This window comes from Paramacrobiotus metropolitanus, unplaced genomic scaffold, assembly GCF_019649055.1.
Source record: "Paramacrobiotus metropolitanus isolate TYO unplaced genomic scaffold, Prichtersi_v1.0 Parri_scaffold0000120, whole genome shotgun sequence".
Lineage (NCBI taxonomy): Eukaryota > Metazoa > Tardigrada > Eutardigrada > Parachela > Macrobiotidae > Paramacrobiotus > Paramacrobiotus metropolitanus.
The window spans coordinates 118508-134888 of record NW_026570340.1 but is presented as its reverse complement, the minus strand read 5'-3'; the positions used below and the strand labels follow the sequence as shown (position 1 = coordinate 134888).

At 48.1% G+C, this 16381-nt stretch overlaps 3 protein-coding genes across 4 annotated transcripts; 2 read left to right on the top strand and 1 right to left on the bottom strand.

The window, feature by feature from the left end:
- The first annotated feature begins 19 nt into the window (after nucleotides 1–19).
- On the top strand, nucleotides 20–8547 carry LOC129598341 (bridge-like lipid transfer protein family member 3B). 2 transcript variants are annotated; one of them, XM_055496197.1, is made up of 25 exons: nucleotides 20–480; nucleotides 542–595; nucleotides 668–776; nucleotides 1130–1168; nucleotides 1236–1330; nucleotides 1644–1746; nucleotides 1811–2045; nucleotides 2380–2406; nucleotides 2466–2629; nucleotides 2875–3130; nucleotides 3328–3447; nucleotides 3572–3627; nucleotides 3695–3884; nucleotides 3982–4118; nucleotides 4174–4239; nucleotides 4314–4586; nucleotides 4734–4991; nucleotides 5053–5167; nucleotides 5279–5605; nucleotides 5714–5964; nucleotides 6173–6262; nucleotides 6327–6387; nucleotides 6906–7117; nucleotides 7167–7380; nucleotides 7934–8547. In XM_055496197.1, the coding sequence occupies exons 1-25, from the start codon at nucleotides 437–439 to the stop codon at nucleotides 8092–8094; spliced, it is 3657 nt and encodes a 1218-aa protein (XP_055352172.1). In that variant the 5' UTR covers nucleotides 20–436; the 3' UTR covers nucleotides 8095–8547. The 2 variants fall into 2 exon arrangements, with proteins under 2 accessions (XP_055352172.1, XP_055352171.1); XM_055496196.1 differs by having other exon boundaries at nucleotides 20–187; nucleotides 321–480; nucleotides 6906–7380; nucleotides 7934–8073.
- A 627-nt stretch (nucleotides 8548–9174) lies between these two features.
- Nucleotides 9175–12710, top strand: LOC129598343 (uncharacterized). Its single transcript, XM_055496199.1, has 3 exons — nucleotides 9175–10547; nucleotides 10717–10806; nucleotides 11031–12710. The coding sequence occupies exons 1-3, from the start codon at nucleotides 10073–10075 to the stop codon at nucleotides 12137–12139; spliced, it is 1674 nt and encodes a 557-aa protein (XP_055352174.1). The 5' UTR covers nucleotides 9175–10072; the 3' UTR covers nucleotides 12140–12710.
- LOC129598344 (translocon-associated protein subunit alpha-like) lies at nucleotides 12510–15334 on the bottom strand. The gene is made up of 6 exons (XM_055496200.1): nucleotides 14932–15334; nucleotides 14743–14839; nucleotides 13664–14003; nucleotides 13479–13557; nucleotides 12780–12921; nucleotides 12510–12716 (listed from the first exon to the last, which is right to left on the bottom strand). Exons 1-6 carry the CDS (start codon nucleotides 15094–15096, stop codon nucleotides 12643–12645), a joined length of 897 nt encoding a protein of 298 aa, XP_055352175.1. The 5' UTR covers nucleotides 15097–15334; the 3' UTR covers nucleotides 12510–12642.
- Nucleotides 15335–16381: the final 1047 nt, after the last annotated feature.

The following is a 16381-nucleotide window of genomic DNA, read 5'->3' as shown; positions in this document are numbered from 1 at the left end:
CGCGCTGCACCGTGGGGAATTGCCAAACATTCGCATGTGTTTCGCAGTTTCTTTATATCGCGCTTCACACCTGCTTGATTGCTCACAGTTATTAATCATTTCCAGTTTTATCCCCATCTAAAATTCCTTTCGAATTGAGTTGTCAGTTGTGGATCTGAGATTTTTAACAAGTATTCTGCATAGTACAGTAAGTAGATGGAAGCAGCAGTTGTGCGCTGAGTTTCGCCGCGGATAAACTGATAGCCTGTGCCCTGTGGGCTTGTATACGATTGACAACACTACTTTGTGGATGATTTCCACTGAGCTTACCGTTGTTGTAGCCTTCATTCCGTTTTATAAAATTGAGCGGATCTGCGTTAATCGGCGGAGAATTACTGGATATTGAGTTGCGGCGCGCATTGCGAGCGCTGATCAAACTTGTGCTGATCGATCGAAAATGACGTCGTTCGTGAAAACACAGCTGACCAACTACCTCGCCAAGTACGTACCGTCCAGCGTCGTTCCGTTCAGTGGCGTAACGCTGACGAAATGTTGTGTGCAGGTTCATCAAGAACTTCGAGCGGGACCAGCTCAAATTGAGCGTGACGAAAGGACGGTGCGTATGGGACATGTATACGGTGATTATTGATTTGACGGTGTGTGTTGCAACGCGCTGTTTTAACTGCAGTTTCGAGCTGACGGATCTGGACTTTGACGAGGACCTGCTGACCAACCTGATGGAGCTGCCCACCTGGCTCAAGGTGGACCGCATCTCCTGCAATCGCCTCTACGTCAAGGTACAAACCAAATCGATACCAAACATGCTTAATTAAAGAAAACCAATAAAGAAATTTTGATGTATTTTTTCCAGTTTTTTAGAAATTAACAGGCTTAGTTTGTAAGTGGTTTATAGCACTTATTAAGAGTAATGAAAATGCAAGTAAAGTAACGTAACTGTTTTCTTCGTCGATAAGAAGCTACGCACCGCGGAGATATTGTTGAAGAAATAATAACCAACAATATCCAAAAATAGAAATAATATATTGATTAAAGTGTTTTTTGCCGTTGAATATTGTTTGTTTTATGATCAATAAATGCTATTATTTTGTGATGGTTTGTTGACGGTGTGTTGGCGTTTGTTTGGGTGTAGATTGGTTGGCGGAAGATCCAGTCGCTTCCCTTGCACATCGTACGTCCGGCGCATGACTGCGTTAATTTGTAGAAATGTGGGTGTTACAATGTGTTGTGCTGGACAGCACCTGGACGAAGTGACGGTGCAAATGGCCACCTGTCCGGAGCTGCGCACCCCCACGCCGCCCGTCTCCGTCTTCAGCATGCCCGACATGCCCGAGTACGTTATCCAATTTATTTCCACTTACAATTTACTAAAAAAACATATTTTTTTCTTAATTGTCTTCACAATTTATTCAACGTACAACTTACTTACAATTGTTTTAATATTTTTCCAAATTACTTTAAATTTATCACAGAATACATTTTAAATTTTTCTTTGATTTTATTTCCAATATGTCCAACCATCTGTACTTTCCGATTTAGGTATTCTGCTGAAGATGTATTTTTTTCAGATTTTCTTTTCAATTTTTTCACCTGATAGCTGTTGTTAATTTATTTTTAATGGTGATTTGTTGATTGGCGTGTTGCAGGATGAAGTACCGGCTGCCGCACAAGATCCTGGACGGCGCCATCATCACGATGAACAAACTGCGCATCTCCTTCGTCACGCAGCTGATGAAGGCGGAAATCGAGGTCCCTGGACTGTTCTGATTTCTTTTTGGTTATTTTATTTCATTTCGGTATGTTTGCTGTGCAGTTGCTGCAGCTGCGCACCTACCCGTCGACGCCCGAGTGGCAGCAGACCGACAACATCGCCAAGAGCCGCGTCAAGAACCAGGACCTGGACGAGACGCTCATCTTCCGCCAGCTGGACTTTGACTCCATGAAGTGCGAGCTGGCCAGCACCGGCGACAACGAGAACCAGTCGCAGCCCATCGCGCTCATCACCAGCGATGACAATGTCCGCATCATCATGAAACGCCGCCTCTCCGGTAGGTTTATTCCAAAATAACACATAAAAAACGTTTTAAATAATTCAGATCGAAAAACAATTTTTTTCTAGCTACATAAGTGGGGTTGGAAAATAAGTTTTTCCAACAAACACAACTTTTTCCAACTTACTGTACGTTTTCTTTCATATTTTTCAAACTTAGTTTCAGTTTTTTAAAAGTATTCTTCAATTTTAGTCTAAATTTTGATACATTTTTCTCAGTTTTATTTGCAGTAAATTTAATTCGTCGTTGGATTGACCTTTTTTGTCTAAATTTGTTTGAAATGTTTAGATGTAATTTGTTGCTGGTTTGACCTTTTCTTGTGGCTTTACAGATGCCGCTGTTCTGGCTGTGAAAATCGGTGGGTGTTTTTCTGGCAGCCGTTGACGGAGCCGGTACTTAATTGAGTGCGAATTGTAGATAATATTCTGGAGAAAATCCAGCTGAAACTCAGCGAGACGGAGATGAAATCCGCGGTGGAATTCGTGCGCGACATCATGGCGCTGATCGAGGCGTCCACGGCGCAGACGCGCATCCTCAAAGCGCAGAACAAATACGTCGCCAAGCAGAAATCCTCCAAAACGGTACGATATGTATTGCGCTGAATGCCATTTACAGTAAATTCCATGCAATTTGTATTTGATCTCCATTTAATTTCTGTTTAACTCCCGTTTTGCTCTGTTTTAATTGCAAGCTAACTGCAGTGTAACTGCCAATTAATTGTAGCCTACAGTTTAATTTCCAATTAATTTCAACTGTAATTTCCATTGAATTGTGATTAATGTTTCATTTAGTAATAGAATGTGAGAGATATGCTTGTGACGTGTAGATGGACGAGTTCATGAAGAAGCACGTGGGGGAGGAGTACAACGCGCAGACGGAGAAGCGGCCGCACTTCAAGGACGCCAAGGCGCGCTACTTCATGCGCAACACCATCTGGGAGAGCTCGCAGCACCTGCTCTTCAAGACCATCGACCTGCTCATCATCCACGACAACGCCATGCCCGAGTCCTTCCCCGAGTACAGGCAGTACAAGCGCTACGCCGGCGCCTCCATGACGTTCCACATCGAGAACCTCCGGGCCGGTACGCCAGCGCTAATCCGCTGGAGAAAATTCTTATTAGTATCTGCGTATCGTTTACTTTAGTTGCCTGTATCTGTATTGATGAACAAATTGAAAAATTGTTTAGAATTTATTGATCCATATTTGTAATTTTATTATTATTAATTTATTCTGATCATACGAATATTTCATGAGAGAAACACATGTATTGTCTTGTAGATGTGTATCCATTCCACTTGGTGTCGGAGAGCGCCAACAGCTGGATGGCGCGCCAGCACATGGTGCCGGGCAGCGAGGTGTGGCGCTCGGCGCTGCTCAGCGGATACCGCCGCGAGCTCGGTCAGTCTTTGTCTTCCCGTCAGAAGAACAAATTTTGCTTTGACTGCAATTTATAGTTTTTTTGGGGATTTTATATATACTGTAATATCCTTGGTATTTTACGTATGTTTTTATCCATGGGCAGCCAGCGTCAACAGCAGTCTGTTCGAGGAGGACGTCAAGCACCTGATGTCGTCGACGGTAAAAGAGCGGTACTGGCGTTTCATAGTTTGCCTCGAACATGATTGTGACCGGTTGCGATATGCAGATTGTGGTGGGCATCGGCGACATGACCATCTACCCGCTGATCACGGCCAAGGACGTGCAGTGCGGCAACCGCCCGCAGGAGCTGCCCTTCCTCAGCTTCCAGAAGACCGAGTTCGGCCTCCCCAGCAGCATCCCCGCCATCGAGCTGTGCCGCACGCAGTACTACTACGCCAAGCAGGTCCAGTGGCCCGGTAAGCCGTTAGCGTTGCCATAATGAAAATAGCTTTTATTTTGTCGTCATTGAATATACGTATATTTGTGCTGATTTTATTCCGTTATTGTGCGCAGTGCCCAAAGCCAGCTTGTTCGTGTCGGTGTCGCCGATGCGCATCGCCTTGGACGCCAAGACCGTCGACTGGATGACGCTCATGTCGCTGCACGTCGCCTTCGACTTGATCAAGAAACTGCGCAGTCTCGAGCTCTTTGTAAGCTCTGTGCAATTGAATCCCAATTGATCCTCATTCCGTTGGGTTGTTGCAGATGGTGGGCAGTCCCGAGCCGTCGACGGTGAAGACGCTGCTGCGCGTCGAAGCCTACTTCCCCCGGGTGCGTCCCGTTCATTTGGTTTCCAATTTGATTTGTATTTCACTGTTTTATGTTTTCCCTATTTGGTTATGTAGATTTTCTTCCCGAAGTCCTTCGAGAGCGAGGAGGGCCGTCGCTCGGGGATCCAGCTGCAGATCGCCTCGCTGGTGGTGTCCAACACCTCGGTGGGCCAGAGCAAGACGGTGGAGGAGGCGCTGCCGGCCATTCTGCAGACCAATCTCTACGCGCACCCCTCCTTCCCGCCCAACATGCCGGCCGACTGGTCGCTGCCCGACCTGGTGCAGCACATCCGCTCCTTCTACCAGGACCCCGCGCGCCGTCCCTCCATGATGTTCATCCAGGCCACGGTTAGCCACACAAGCATGCACTAGCATACTCAGCATTTACTCGCAATTATTTTCACAAACAGAATTCCTTTCCTAACTGTTAAATTATTTTCTTTAATCAAAAACAAGATTAAATTGTCATTAATATCCGTGTCCTTTTTCCGGCAGGATTTGTGGGCGGGGGCGGTGACGGAGGAGCTGGGCAGCAGCGTGCCGATCCCCTTCGTGGACGCCGTGCCGGTGCAGATGTGGCTGGTGCCGGGCAACTTCAACGTGTCGCAGCAGCGCAAACTGGTGTGGGGCGCCGCCGTCGTCTGCGTGGACGCGCCCACCCTCCGCGTCCAACTCAACGACTACATCCTCAAGCTGCTCAAGCAGGTCTCCGAGGGCCTGGTGCGGCTGGGCGACGTCGGCGCCGAGCACATGGTCAGCCCCGTTGCAACTAGTATTTGAGTGAATAATTGCTAATAAATCTGCTGGATTGCAGGCGATGCTGCCGCAGCTGGGCTGCCCGGATCTGGGCCTGTGTCTGCTGATGCAGCAGGAGAACGTCGAGGTCTCCGTCGTCCTGCAGTCGCAGTACGGACAGGCCATCAGCGCCGGTAAATTTAACCAAATTGTATCTTAATTAGCAGAATTAATTTATAATTAAAATACATTCAAATAGATTTGAATTTCTTAATGCATTACAAATTCCTCTTGATGTTGTGCAGGGGAAGCGCTGAACATCTCCAACTTGAGCATCGCCAAGGAGACGGCGGCGACGATGGCGGAGAGCGGGTCGTTGCGCTCGCTGTCGCTGTCGCAGCACCGCGACAGCATCGACTCGACCACTTCGGCCAGCGATGTCAACATCCCGGCGTCGGCGGCGGCGCTGAGCGCGCAGCAGTCGGCGGTGCAGATGGCGCGCGACAACCCCGTCGGGGTCAGTCCCCTGACAACGATCACCAGCAGCGCCTCTATCGACAGCGCCGCCACCAACCGCACCAACAACACCCAACCCGCCTCCCTCGATAACAACGCGCCCTGGTGGAAGCAAGGTCAGCTAAGAAAAGCAGGAAAATATTCATTTAATCTAAGAGAAAGCCATCAATGCACAACAGCTAAGAAGCAGCTGAATAAGAATGTTGGCTGTTGTGTGTGTGCAGCCAAGTACTTCCGGGAGTCGGACAACGAGTCGGAGGACGTGTTCAGCGAGGTGAGCAACCTGGAGAGCGCCAGCGAGACGGGCTCGGCTTATGATTCGGACGAGGAGAGCGCGGCCGGCTCCATCACGGGCGGCAGCGTCGTTACGGATGATTCCGCCTGGGAGAGCGAGCTGGATTTGACCGAGGCCGAGCGCTTCAACTGGAAGGCCCTCGCCAACGCCCGCAAGACCCTCCCGCTGCCCGACGTCCCAGTAAACAACAATACAACAATTAAAAAATAATAATATGTACAATTTTTTTATATACATACAACTTTTTCTAGACGTACAACTAGGTATGTACAACTTATGTACATACTACATTTTCTACTCTAGACGTAATAATTATGTGCAGCTTTTATAGGCCTTGCTTTCGATTTGTTTAGTGGATTAACTGAACAAAAAAACGATATTATTGTAGACGTCCTTGTTCGTGGCCACGCTGAAGTCGCTGCAGACCTACTTGATGATTTCGCACGGGCACGTGCTGGCCAAACTGCGACTGGGACAGGTCAGTACAATGGGCGTTTAACTGCTGGAAAGTACGATGCGAACTGAGTTGTTTCTGAAAACAGATCGTTACGGCGGAAAGTCGCGATGTGGCGCTGCGGGAAGTGCCCAGTGTCCCGCTGCCCGGTAAGCCAACAGGCAACAACCCATGCTATCAACCACTGAAATTTATTTTATTAGTCAAAAGGAAACAGATTCTAGGAATAAAAATTAATGTGTTCGAAATAAATTAACATCATAATTTACACATCGAGAATACAGTCGAAAAACTATTTGAAAGATAAAATTAATGGAAAAAAAGCTGAATTTAGAAAATCGAAAAAGAAATTTCCAGTTCCTTGAAAATAAATGATCCTTCGGATTAAAAGAAAAAACTGACGAAAACAAAATTATCAAAAAGCTTTTCAACAAAATAAAATGCTGTTATTTGGCTAAATAAAAATAAATCGAAATAAATAAAGAATACCAGAGAAAAAACCTGTTAAAAATGTGAAATGCAATAAAATGGAAGAAAATAATATTTGTTAATTGCTTTGCCGTTTGTAAACAAAATGAAAATGTAATGTGATGTAAAATTGAAAAAAAAGAGGATAATCTAATGAGATGAATAAAATATTCTGAAACATATTTCACTGCGTTAACAGAAGCGGATCTGGACGTGAGTCGGCCAGAGTACCTGGACAGCCTGCTGCTGCGCTTCGAGCGCGGCAAGTACGCGCTGCACGGCGACGCGCCGGGCATCACGGCGGTGTGCCGCGGCCTGGACGTCCCCGTCCAAGGGAAGACCTTCCGCCGGCTGATGGCGCTGCTGGACGAGGTGCAGAAGGCCGCCGCCGCCCAGCCGTCGGCCCCGGCCGCGCCCCCTGGCCGCCGCCGACGCGGAGGGCGCGGTGTGCAGCGAGGAGCAGTACATCCTGAAGGGCGTGCCCATGATCAACATCCGCCTGATGAACATCCACTGCCGGCTGAAGGACGTCATCCAGCAGCTGGCGCCCGTGGCGGGCGACGGCACGGCGACGGGCGGGGACGCCGTCAAGGATCTGTCGCTGAAGTTGACCGGGATCAGTGTGCAGTCCAACGCCGATGGACAGATTTGCGTCAGCGCCGCGCACGATGAAGGTCAGCTGAGAAACTGGTTTTTCTAATTTTATGAACAAGAAAAATATAAATACATACAGCTAGTTTTAAATTTTGTGAATTGTTTTTGTAATAACAGGAACAGTACTATACTATTAATAATCAGTTTGATATACGAGCACTAACAGAAAATTTTCCAATTTTTTTAGTTGCTTAATTTTTTAAAAATAACAAAAATTCTAAAATAAAACAGGAATGTTAACAAACTAAAATAATAAGGAAACAGAAAGTAAAAATAGAAATCACGATGATATGATTTGCTGTTTTTTTTTATTGTCTGTTTTGATAACGTGTGAATTGGAATGATAAGAAAATGCAGCACAATGTAATAATGTTAGGGAATATAAATAAAAATGGGCGAATTTTAATTAAAAACATTTGTAATATTAATAATAATAAAGGAATTAATTTTTTCAAAGAAAGTTACCATAAGAAAATGTTAAGAAAATGGGAAAAATAAACGGATGAAACGGCGTATCTTTGTATTTAATTTTTCACTGAATAATTGTGAAAAAATGTGGTTAATTAATTGCAGAAGCGGCCGAGGACGAGGAGATGTTGGGCCTGTCGCCGGGGCTGATCAAGCGGCAGCTGACGGCGCTGAAGGAGCGGCAGGCGCGGCTGGAGCAGCGCATCCGCGACCTGCACGCCCGCCTGCCGGCCGCGAAGGATGCCGGCGAACATGAACGTCAGTAGCGAGGTTTGGCCAGTTATCTTGCTTACATTAAGCAGCCGCTGACGTGGTTCGTTTCCTGTTTTTTTTGCGTGCAGCTCTTCTGTTTTTACCAACCAGGTTGGTGTGTGTTTCTGTTAAATTCTTTTTTGTTGGCGTTTAACCAGTGCAGTTGTGGCAGCTGCTGGACAACCTGAGAAAAAGCGGAATTATTCGGTAAAATTGTCTTTGAAAGAATGGTTCCGCATAAGGCATAATCAATTGTATTATTACGTATTAATTTTGGTTGTACTACCCTAACCCTAGCATTTTTGTGTTGTGGTCGTTTCTTTCGTTCTCAAAGTTCCTGGATGAATGAATGCCCATGTGTAACCTGGACTGCGAGATAAATGTGTGTTTTTCAAAAGAAATGTAATCAATTTTCCAGCCTAAAGAATAAAGATGCAGTGCGGAACGAACAGACGAACGTGATTCATATCCCGCACTTTTCTTAATCGTCTCTTATTGCTAATTAGCAGTACCCATTGATATTTCTTATTCTTAACATTCTGTACTTATTTGAACTAACTCGAAGTACTGTACATGAGGCTTCTTCTTAATGCTTTCGTTTGTAATTAGTACAGTACTACAGTATTACCTCAGTATTAACTAACACTACATTTATGTATGTAGTCTTAATTACAGTATTTTTTAAAATAAATTTCTAAACGAATATTTAAATTATTACGGTACCGTATGTAGTTATTATTTTGTTAGAACTTAGAACCGCTCATTCTTCGTATTATTGCTAATTACGGTAGTAGTAGTCATTATTAGTGTATTAGTTAGTACTAAACAGAATCTGGTATGGATTTGATCAAGCCTTGCGAATTGCAATGCGTTGAAGAATGCTGTCGGCCGGGATGGTTGTCCGTTAATAAAATTGCCGCATACATACTCATAATTTTACGGCGTACGACAGAGCTGTACAATGTACATGTACAATACACTGTACTGTAGCATTACTTGCATACATCGGTTATCTCACTAGCTCCACCGTCCGCTCACAGCATTCAACAGCAAAGCCGCCGGACCAGGCCAGCCGCCATCAGCGCAATGCAGCGCAGATCACGGTGTCAAGAGGCAGGTGACCTTTGCATATATGCCAGGAATGCAGCGGCACGGTGATTTAATGTGGTTTGGCCGGCTGACGCGTTGCAAACTTGCAACTATGCCGCAGTGATGCGGTATGGCCGGTTTCCCAACGGCCGCTCCTGCTGGCCAAGGCCTGCAGTTACTCAGTCGCTATCTATTATTATATACACCGCACACAGTACGTACCCAGGCCAGGGATTAGCCAACGGCCAGCGTACCGACCGGCCTGTCCGTCCGGGGCCGCGGCAGTCTCGGTTCGGTAGTGGTCGGCTGACGGACTGCATGTGCGACAGCCCAATACGCAGCCGCAGCTGTAGTGTACATCTGTGTGCGTATAGCTATCTGCGGACTGCGTCGTTTAATACGCAGTGAAGAAGTGGAATTGATCGGCAGTGAACGGTTTGCCCGTTGCCAGCGTTGTCCGAGCTGCACCACAACGCCAGCTGAACCGACGGTTAACGTTACGCCCGCATTAACCTGCACCGAATAACTCACAAGGGACGACGCCGCTGCGTGGTCACTGGTGAGCCGTGCTGACTGTGCAGCATTACAACCATTTGAGCGAGTGCGGATGACTGGTGGTTACCACAACGAAATGACGACGTCCAGCGCTAGAATTCTCCGGCGTTAATTAGCCATAGATCGATCGATGTAATTATTCTACTTAATTCCGCATATCGCCCTGTACGTGCTGCAGTATTGCATGTGTTCGTGTGAACCGGGTTTATAATGATCACCGACTGACAAAGTTATATGACGGCCAGGAATCGGATCAAGAAAACGTCATAGGAAATCGGAATTAATATTAACACGGTGGTCAGTAATTATTGCTATGCTGCTGCAAGGCCCTCCTCTTGGCACGCTTAGATGGCGCTGCATCATAACGCGAGTATACCGGCATCCGAATGCGCTGCAGCCCGAGGGCGCTCCAGAGTCCCGAGCATGATGCCGAGCGTTATATGCAGCCCGGTTATAATCGCCAGGGAATCCTCCGCACCGGGACAGCGCGTCGGCACATGCACCGACCCGGCGGCCGTTCCCTTATGCAAGTCCCCCCGGCGGCCGTTAGCGTCCCGGCGCACCGGCCGCTGGCTGTCCCCCGGCCCCGGCCATGGCCGCTGCGCTGCTCCCGTCTTATTACCCAACGGCCCCTTCCGATCCGACCGACGCGACACCTCCACACGGTGCACGGCCGGCGCACGTCCCGAGCGGCCGCTAACCGTCTCGCGGCAACAGCTGCAGCGTCGCCGCCCTGCCCTGCAGCTGCCCCTCGGACGCCTGCTCCTTCTGCTCTGGATGGTGTCGGCGTGCCGCGCTTCCGTCTGGATCGCTACGGATGAAGGTACAGCTGTACGGAATTTACAGACGTGTCAGTTGCATAATCATAAGCACTGCAAAATCGCATGCCCATGCACAGACTGACCGCTGTACATGTGTGCATGGCGTAACTGTATCTGTACGTCATGTTACGTTGATTAGCACGCACACGATCATGACCTTTCCGTTTACAGCCACCAACCGCCGCCACACCGACATGCACGTGGAGCCGCGTGAGCACTTTTGCGTCCAGCGCTGCCAGACTTCCTGCCACGAACGCTTACGTATGTAAATGTACGTAGACAGGCAGACTCGACATGAACAGAAAATTATTACCGATCGTGAGACATATGTACAGATGCACTTTTGCAGATATACGAGTTTAGGGATTACCTTCATAATTATCCAAGACTATGTATTCATGCAGCAATATTCTATCCATGCAACGCTTATATATATTTCAAGTAGCGCAGTGGTAAACTTGTAACTAACTAACGGATCGTTGCAGCGACGGTAGCGTGTCGGTGGCGCTGCCGGCACCGCTGCAAGAGCCTCTCGCGGCCGCACCCCAACGGCCACATGCACAACGCCCTGGAAGTGCAGCCGCCGCCTATGGCCGGCAACGGCCGCCCCGCGGCGGCCGGCTGGCATCCCCTCCCGACGACTCCCGCTGTAACACCGGCGACCACTCCCAAATGGACGCCGGCCACGCCCGCCCCGCAGCTCTACACTCCCCAGCACATCCTCCCCTTCCTCAACCTCCACCACGCCGCCCCGATCCCGCCGTTACCGGCCACTGCCCCGCCCAGCCCCGTCCTCGCGCCATTCCAGGCGGCGAGCCCTTCCGCTGCCGTTGCGCCACTTCCGGCGTCTCCCCCGGCGGTCTTCAGCGCCACCGCCGCCCCGGAGGCCTTCATCGTCGACCGGCACCTGCAGCCGCAGGCCGACACCTGGCAACCCTTGCCGGCGGCGGTTGGCCGACCCACCGAACCCGATGACCTTTTAATGCAGGCCTCCAACGCCGTGGAACGTCCCGACACCGGCCCGGTGGTGGTCGAGGGTGTCGGCACGCCCTTCGTCACCAACACGATCCCGGCGCCGTTTCCCCACGGCGCGGACGTGGGCGGGGCCTCCGCCGGCATCATCCAGCCCACCGACCCGCCGTTCGTCTTCCTCCCGTTCCACCCCGACCCCGCCTACTTCCACCCCGCCTCCGGGGTGGTGGCCCACCCGCTGGACCCTCCCGACGCCTTCCTCCCTCCGCGCCACGACCCCGCCGCCCACACGCTGCTCGTGGCGCCGCCCACCTCTCCGTCCGTGACCGCGCCGGCGTCGGCGGCCTTCCCGGGCCCGGTGTCGCGCGGCAGTCCCTCCCGCGGCACCGGCCACGGCTTCTCCGGACTGAACGCCGTCAGTGCGCTGCTCTCCGTCATCCACGACCTCCACCACGCCGCCACCCACCACCAGCCACACCCCGCGGGGCCCGACGCGCCGGTGACCTTTATGGCGCCGGCGCCGGCCTTCCCGCTGGCGGATCCCGAGAGCCACAACTTCGTCGACACCGCCCACTCACCGCTGCATTTCCCGGCCGTCCTGCACCCGCCCGTGTGGCAGTGACAAGCGGAAGCACCACACCGAATTATCCTAGCAAATTTATTGATTTATGCTGGATTAAATGGTGTAATTATTACGCATTATTTCTATCGATAATTTTCAGATATCATGAAAAAGTTCTTATAATTTCTTTCATGTTTTTTTACTGTACGTTTATGCTGTGTTTTTCTTATTTTAAATTGATTATTTTTTATTCAGTCCTATACATAGCCCTATACATATTCAATCCTATACTCTGTACATGCAATCAATCCTTATTCAGTCCTATACATATTCAATACTTGTGTTTTTAATTTTGTATTGAATGCTTTTATTTCTTCTTATGTTTTTCTATCGATTTTTTTAAATATTTATTAATAATTATATACCGGTAATTTCTGTATTCTTTTTTTTATTTAACCCGCTGATCGTCCGGATAAAATGAATAAAAAGCATCTGGTACAGAAATTAGCTGAAAAACACGATAACACAGAGAGGAAAACAGGAAAAACGCATCGCATGGTGAATCAAAGCTTCTTCTTGGCGCTGGGCGACTGCTGCGGCGACCGCGACTGCACCGGGGATTTCTTTGGTGATTTATCTACGAAGAGAAGCCAATCATGTCAAAAACAGTTAGGTTTAAAGTGCCAGTAAACGGACGTACTGATGGCGCGCAGCGTGGACTCGGGCAGCCAGTCGTAGTCCACGTCGCCGCTGCGCGACGTCCCGCTCTCCACCTGACTGCCGCTGCCGGCCGCGCTCACGCTGGCCTTCACCGCCTTCTTCACGCCGCCAAAGCGCTTCTTCTGCAACATCACCACATTACTATCACCATACAGAATCATTCAGCCATCCAATAAGCATATTTACAAATAAGCCTTAAACTGGTGTTGGATAAATAAAAAAATGAACCATTCCAAAATCATTACTAATTCACTAATATACAACACATCATTCTGAAATTATCACAAAAGGAGGCCTCGATCAATCACCACAAAATATTACAAAATACAAATACAGAAATTATTTCACAATCCTTACTGAAGAAATTGTTTTCAGTTACTTATTATAATAAATTAACTACTCAACCAAATTACAAGAAAGTAAGGATTTACCAAATTATTCTACTCGTACTAACATATAAGTGCTGAACAGATTATTATAGAATGGTCATTCATAAGCTGAAAATAAAATAATTAGTTGAAAAAATTAAGAAAAAATCATTAATCTCAAACGTTGTACGAAATCAGCATTATTGCGGAATAATTGCTCAACAAACATGCTTGACAAAATTAATGGAAAATAATCAGTGAATAAATTGTTATAACAGTGAAGTGTCGTCAAGTGAATAGGGTACACCTACCGAACGGGCGCTGGTGTACTGGTATCCGAGCAGGCCCAGCAGCGAGACGACCGCCGCCAACATGATGTACAGGAAGAACCTGCAGACGCCGACGCATAAATAATAATCATAAATAAAATAAAAATAATAAATAAAATAATTTCAATTATGCCCACAAATGTGGGAGGCGAACAAGAGCGTCTTACGTCTGGCTGTCGAGGCCCTCGTCGAGTTCGACGACCTGGATGGTGTCGTTGTAGACGGCGCTGACGAAGAGCTTGTCGGCGGCGTCGTGGTAGTGCAGGTTGATGTTGAGCGTGAAGGGGCGCGCGGCGAAGGCCTCGTGCAGGTAGAAGCCGTAGTCGAAGGTGGCCTCCTGCTGGGCGGGCACGTGGCGACTGAAGCGGACGGCGGTGAAGTTGGTGATGATGTAGGAGTAGTCCATGGGGTAGCGCAGCGACGCGTCCAGGTAGTCCACCATCATGTCCGCCGCGCCGCGGTTGCGGAAGCCGATCAGCAGCCGCACCGGCTTGTTCGTCGGGATTTCTAACCAAACGCCAAATCATGCACTCAAAGAAGCACCACAGAAATATTCGCTGAATTTATTATTATGCACAATTAATAACCGCCCGAAATGGCGATAATAATCATTCCCAAATATCCAATAAAAATTCTTATACATTGGTACAGTCGGTTTTTTTTTAACAAAACAATAATAAACCAAATCACGATATTTAATCGCAGATAAAAAAAAATTCTGCAATTACTCCAGTAACTTTTTTGGTAGTAACAATTTCTGCAGACCGGGCTGAGAATAAATAAAAGAATCAATCTGTTACTTATTTTATCAAGTAATAGTAGTAATTTAAATTGCGCTGCTTTCTGCTTTTTGCCTTTTTCCACAATAAAAATTTAAAAAATTACAAAAAAACAATTTTCTTCTTAAAATAATGAAAATATCAATCGCACTGGTTCTAAATCATCAGAAATTCATAATCACTAAAATTATCATCGGCCTAAGAATAAGACCTGGTAATAAAATGAATAAAATCCTTTTAAAAATAAATTAAGTCAATCTAAATGCCAGTAAATACACTGCTTGCTGTTTCTTGAAAACAAACAATTCCATTGATTACCAGTCTCATTGCCTGTGATCACGAAAATTAATTTATTTACATGATCATATGGAAAGCAAAAATGATAAATGATTTAAAAAACCACAAACTGCAAGAATTATCTGCAATTAAATGGCCAAAATTGAAAAATTGTGAGTTATAGTGCGCACCTTTGGAATTGAGGGGATAAGTGAAGTACACCGTGGTGTCGGCGTCCGGGGAGCCCGTGACGAGGTTGGTGGCGGCTTCTTCGGTCGGGGCATCACCCTGCGGAGCAGCGAATCATTAACTCTACCAGCAGGCACGCATCCGCAATCTGCGTACTCCAGCTGCAGAAATCAAAAATGCTCAGTATTTACCGTGCTGCTGCCCGCCTCCTTGACGATCTCGCTGGCCGTCTTGAACTGCTGCTGCTGCTCCTCCGTCTCCACGATGATGTCGTCCTCGGCGCGGGCCCCCTGCAGGCAGCCTGCGCAGAAGACGAGCGCCGCCAGGAAGACGGCGATAATCCCGCGATGCAACATGTTCAATCACGCTCCGATCAAATGCAAGTTCTGCAACACTGAATCACTCCGCTCGCACGCAAATCCCTCCGCACACCGATGCAACAATCAAATCCCAATCACAACAAAATCCGACTTCTAAAAAGATCAGTCACAAGTAACATACACCGCTGGAAACGAAACTTGGTGTGTTTTGGTTTTGACTTTTGCGGCAAAATCTTCCCGATGCGCATTGCAAATCAACAGCACTGTATTTTCCACCGGTTGCACCGCTCTGTGCTGTGCGTGCCAACGGGACACGCTGCTGGCATTTCACAGCCACGTCGGATGCAGCAAATCGCCACAGTGCCTTGAGAGGGCGCTGCTGCAGCTGCACGTATGCGCAGGTGTACGGGGAACCGACAAGAGCGCCACCTGGTATCACTGAACATCGCAGGAGGTGGAGCTACTACGCTACGAGTACGCACACACGTACAGCCTCGTATGAGAGCAAGTTGGCCGCCACACTGCCGCCTCGTAGCGTTTGCCGATAACTATGGACTGCTGCCGCCCGCAGCGGTACGGCAGGCATTTGTCAGATGGAATTAAAAATTACTTAATAATTATGATCTGAGTTTAATTAAGCAGTTTAAATCGTCAGAGCTACAGTTCCATGCTTATTTGGAATAATATTCAAAGTACCGAGAATAGCAGAGATCGTTTTAGTAAAAAAGTAAATTACGTGGGTAACGCTGGGCGCGGCGAATACCTACCTAGTACCTAGCTCACGGCGGCGCGTGGTCATTGAAAATATTATGCAAGTCTTTGGGAATGTGCGGGCGCGAATGTTGTATCACTTGTATGTGCGCGAATTTGGCACCATGCACCGTTGTACCCGGTCATTTGCGTGATGCGCCACCGATAATACGGCCTACCTGGTGCCGGTAAGATTATTATTTTTATCAGTAGGAATAGAAGTAAGTACTTGACCGCAGTTGAACGGTACTAACCCAGTAATTACCATCGGCACACACACACACTAACTAACTACGTCCAATAAACTCAATAATATCGAATAGGCAGCTCTTCCAGCTGCGCCTCAACCAAAATGCGTCACCGCTCCGCAGATGCACTGTGGAGCTACCGGAGCGTATGGCGCCCGGCCGGAAGACCAGAAGGAGAGGGTAGGGCTCGCGCGGCGGGAATGGTATAGTGGTCCCGACCGGTGACCCTTCCGTTGAAAGGCAAGGGATTGATTCCCTGTCCTAGGTCTCCACCGGAAGCGGCAGCGGTCGGTCAACCGCGACCAACCGGTACGGTCGCACGC

Coding starts and splice junctions, on each gene's coding strand:
- LOC129598341 (XM_055496197.1), top strand. CDS start 437: ATGACGTCGTTCGTGAAAACACAGCTGACCAACTACCTCGCCAA. Junction 2,046..2,379: donor CATGAAACGCCGCCTCTCCG/GTAGGTTTATTC, acceptor GTGGCTTTACAG/ATGCCGCTGTTCTGGCTGTG. Junction 7,381..7,933: donor CAGCGCCGCGCACGATGAAG/GTCAGCTGAGAA, acceptor AATTAATTGCAG/AAGCGGCCGAGGACGAGGAG.
- LOC129598343 (XM_055496199.1), top strand. CDS start 10,073: ATGGCGCTGCATCATAACGCGAGTATACCGGCATCCGAATGCGCTGCA. Junction 10,548..10,716: donor CTGGATCGCTACGGATGAAG/GTACAGCTGTAC, acceptor TTCCGTTTACAG/CCACCAACCGCCGCCACACC. Junction 10,807..11,030: donor TTCCTGCCACGAACGCTTAC/GTATGTAAATGT, acceptor GGATCGTTGCAG/CGACGGTAGCGTGTCGGTGG.
- LOC129598344 (XM_055496200.1), bottom strand. CDS start 15,096: ATGTTGCATCGCGGGATTATCGCCGTCTTCCTGGCGGCGCTCGTCTTC. Junction 14,004..14,742: donor TTATCCCCTCAATTCCAAAG/GTGCGCACTATA, acceptor GCGTTTGGTTAG/AAATCCCGACGAACAAGCCG. Junction 12,922..13,478: donor AGTACACCAGCGCCCGTTCG/GTAGGTGTACCC, acceptor GTGATGTTGCAG/AAGAAGCGCTTTGGCGGCGT.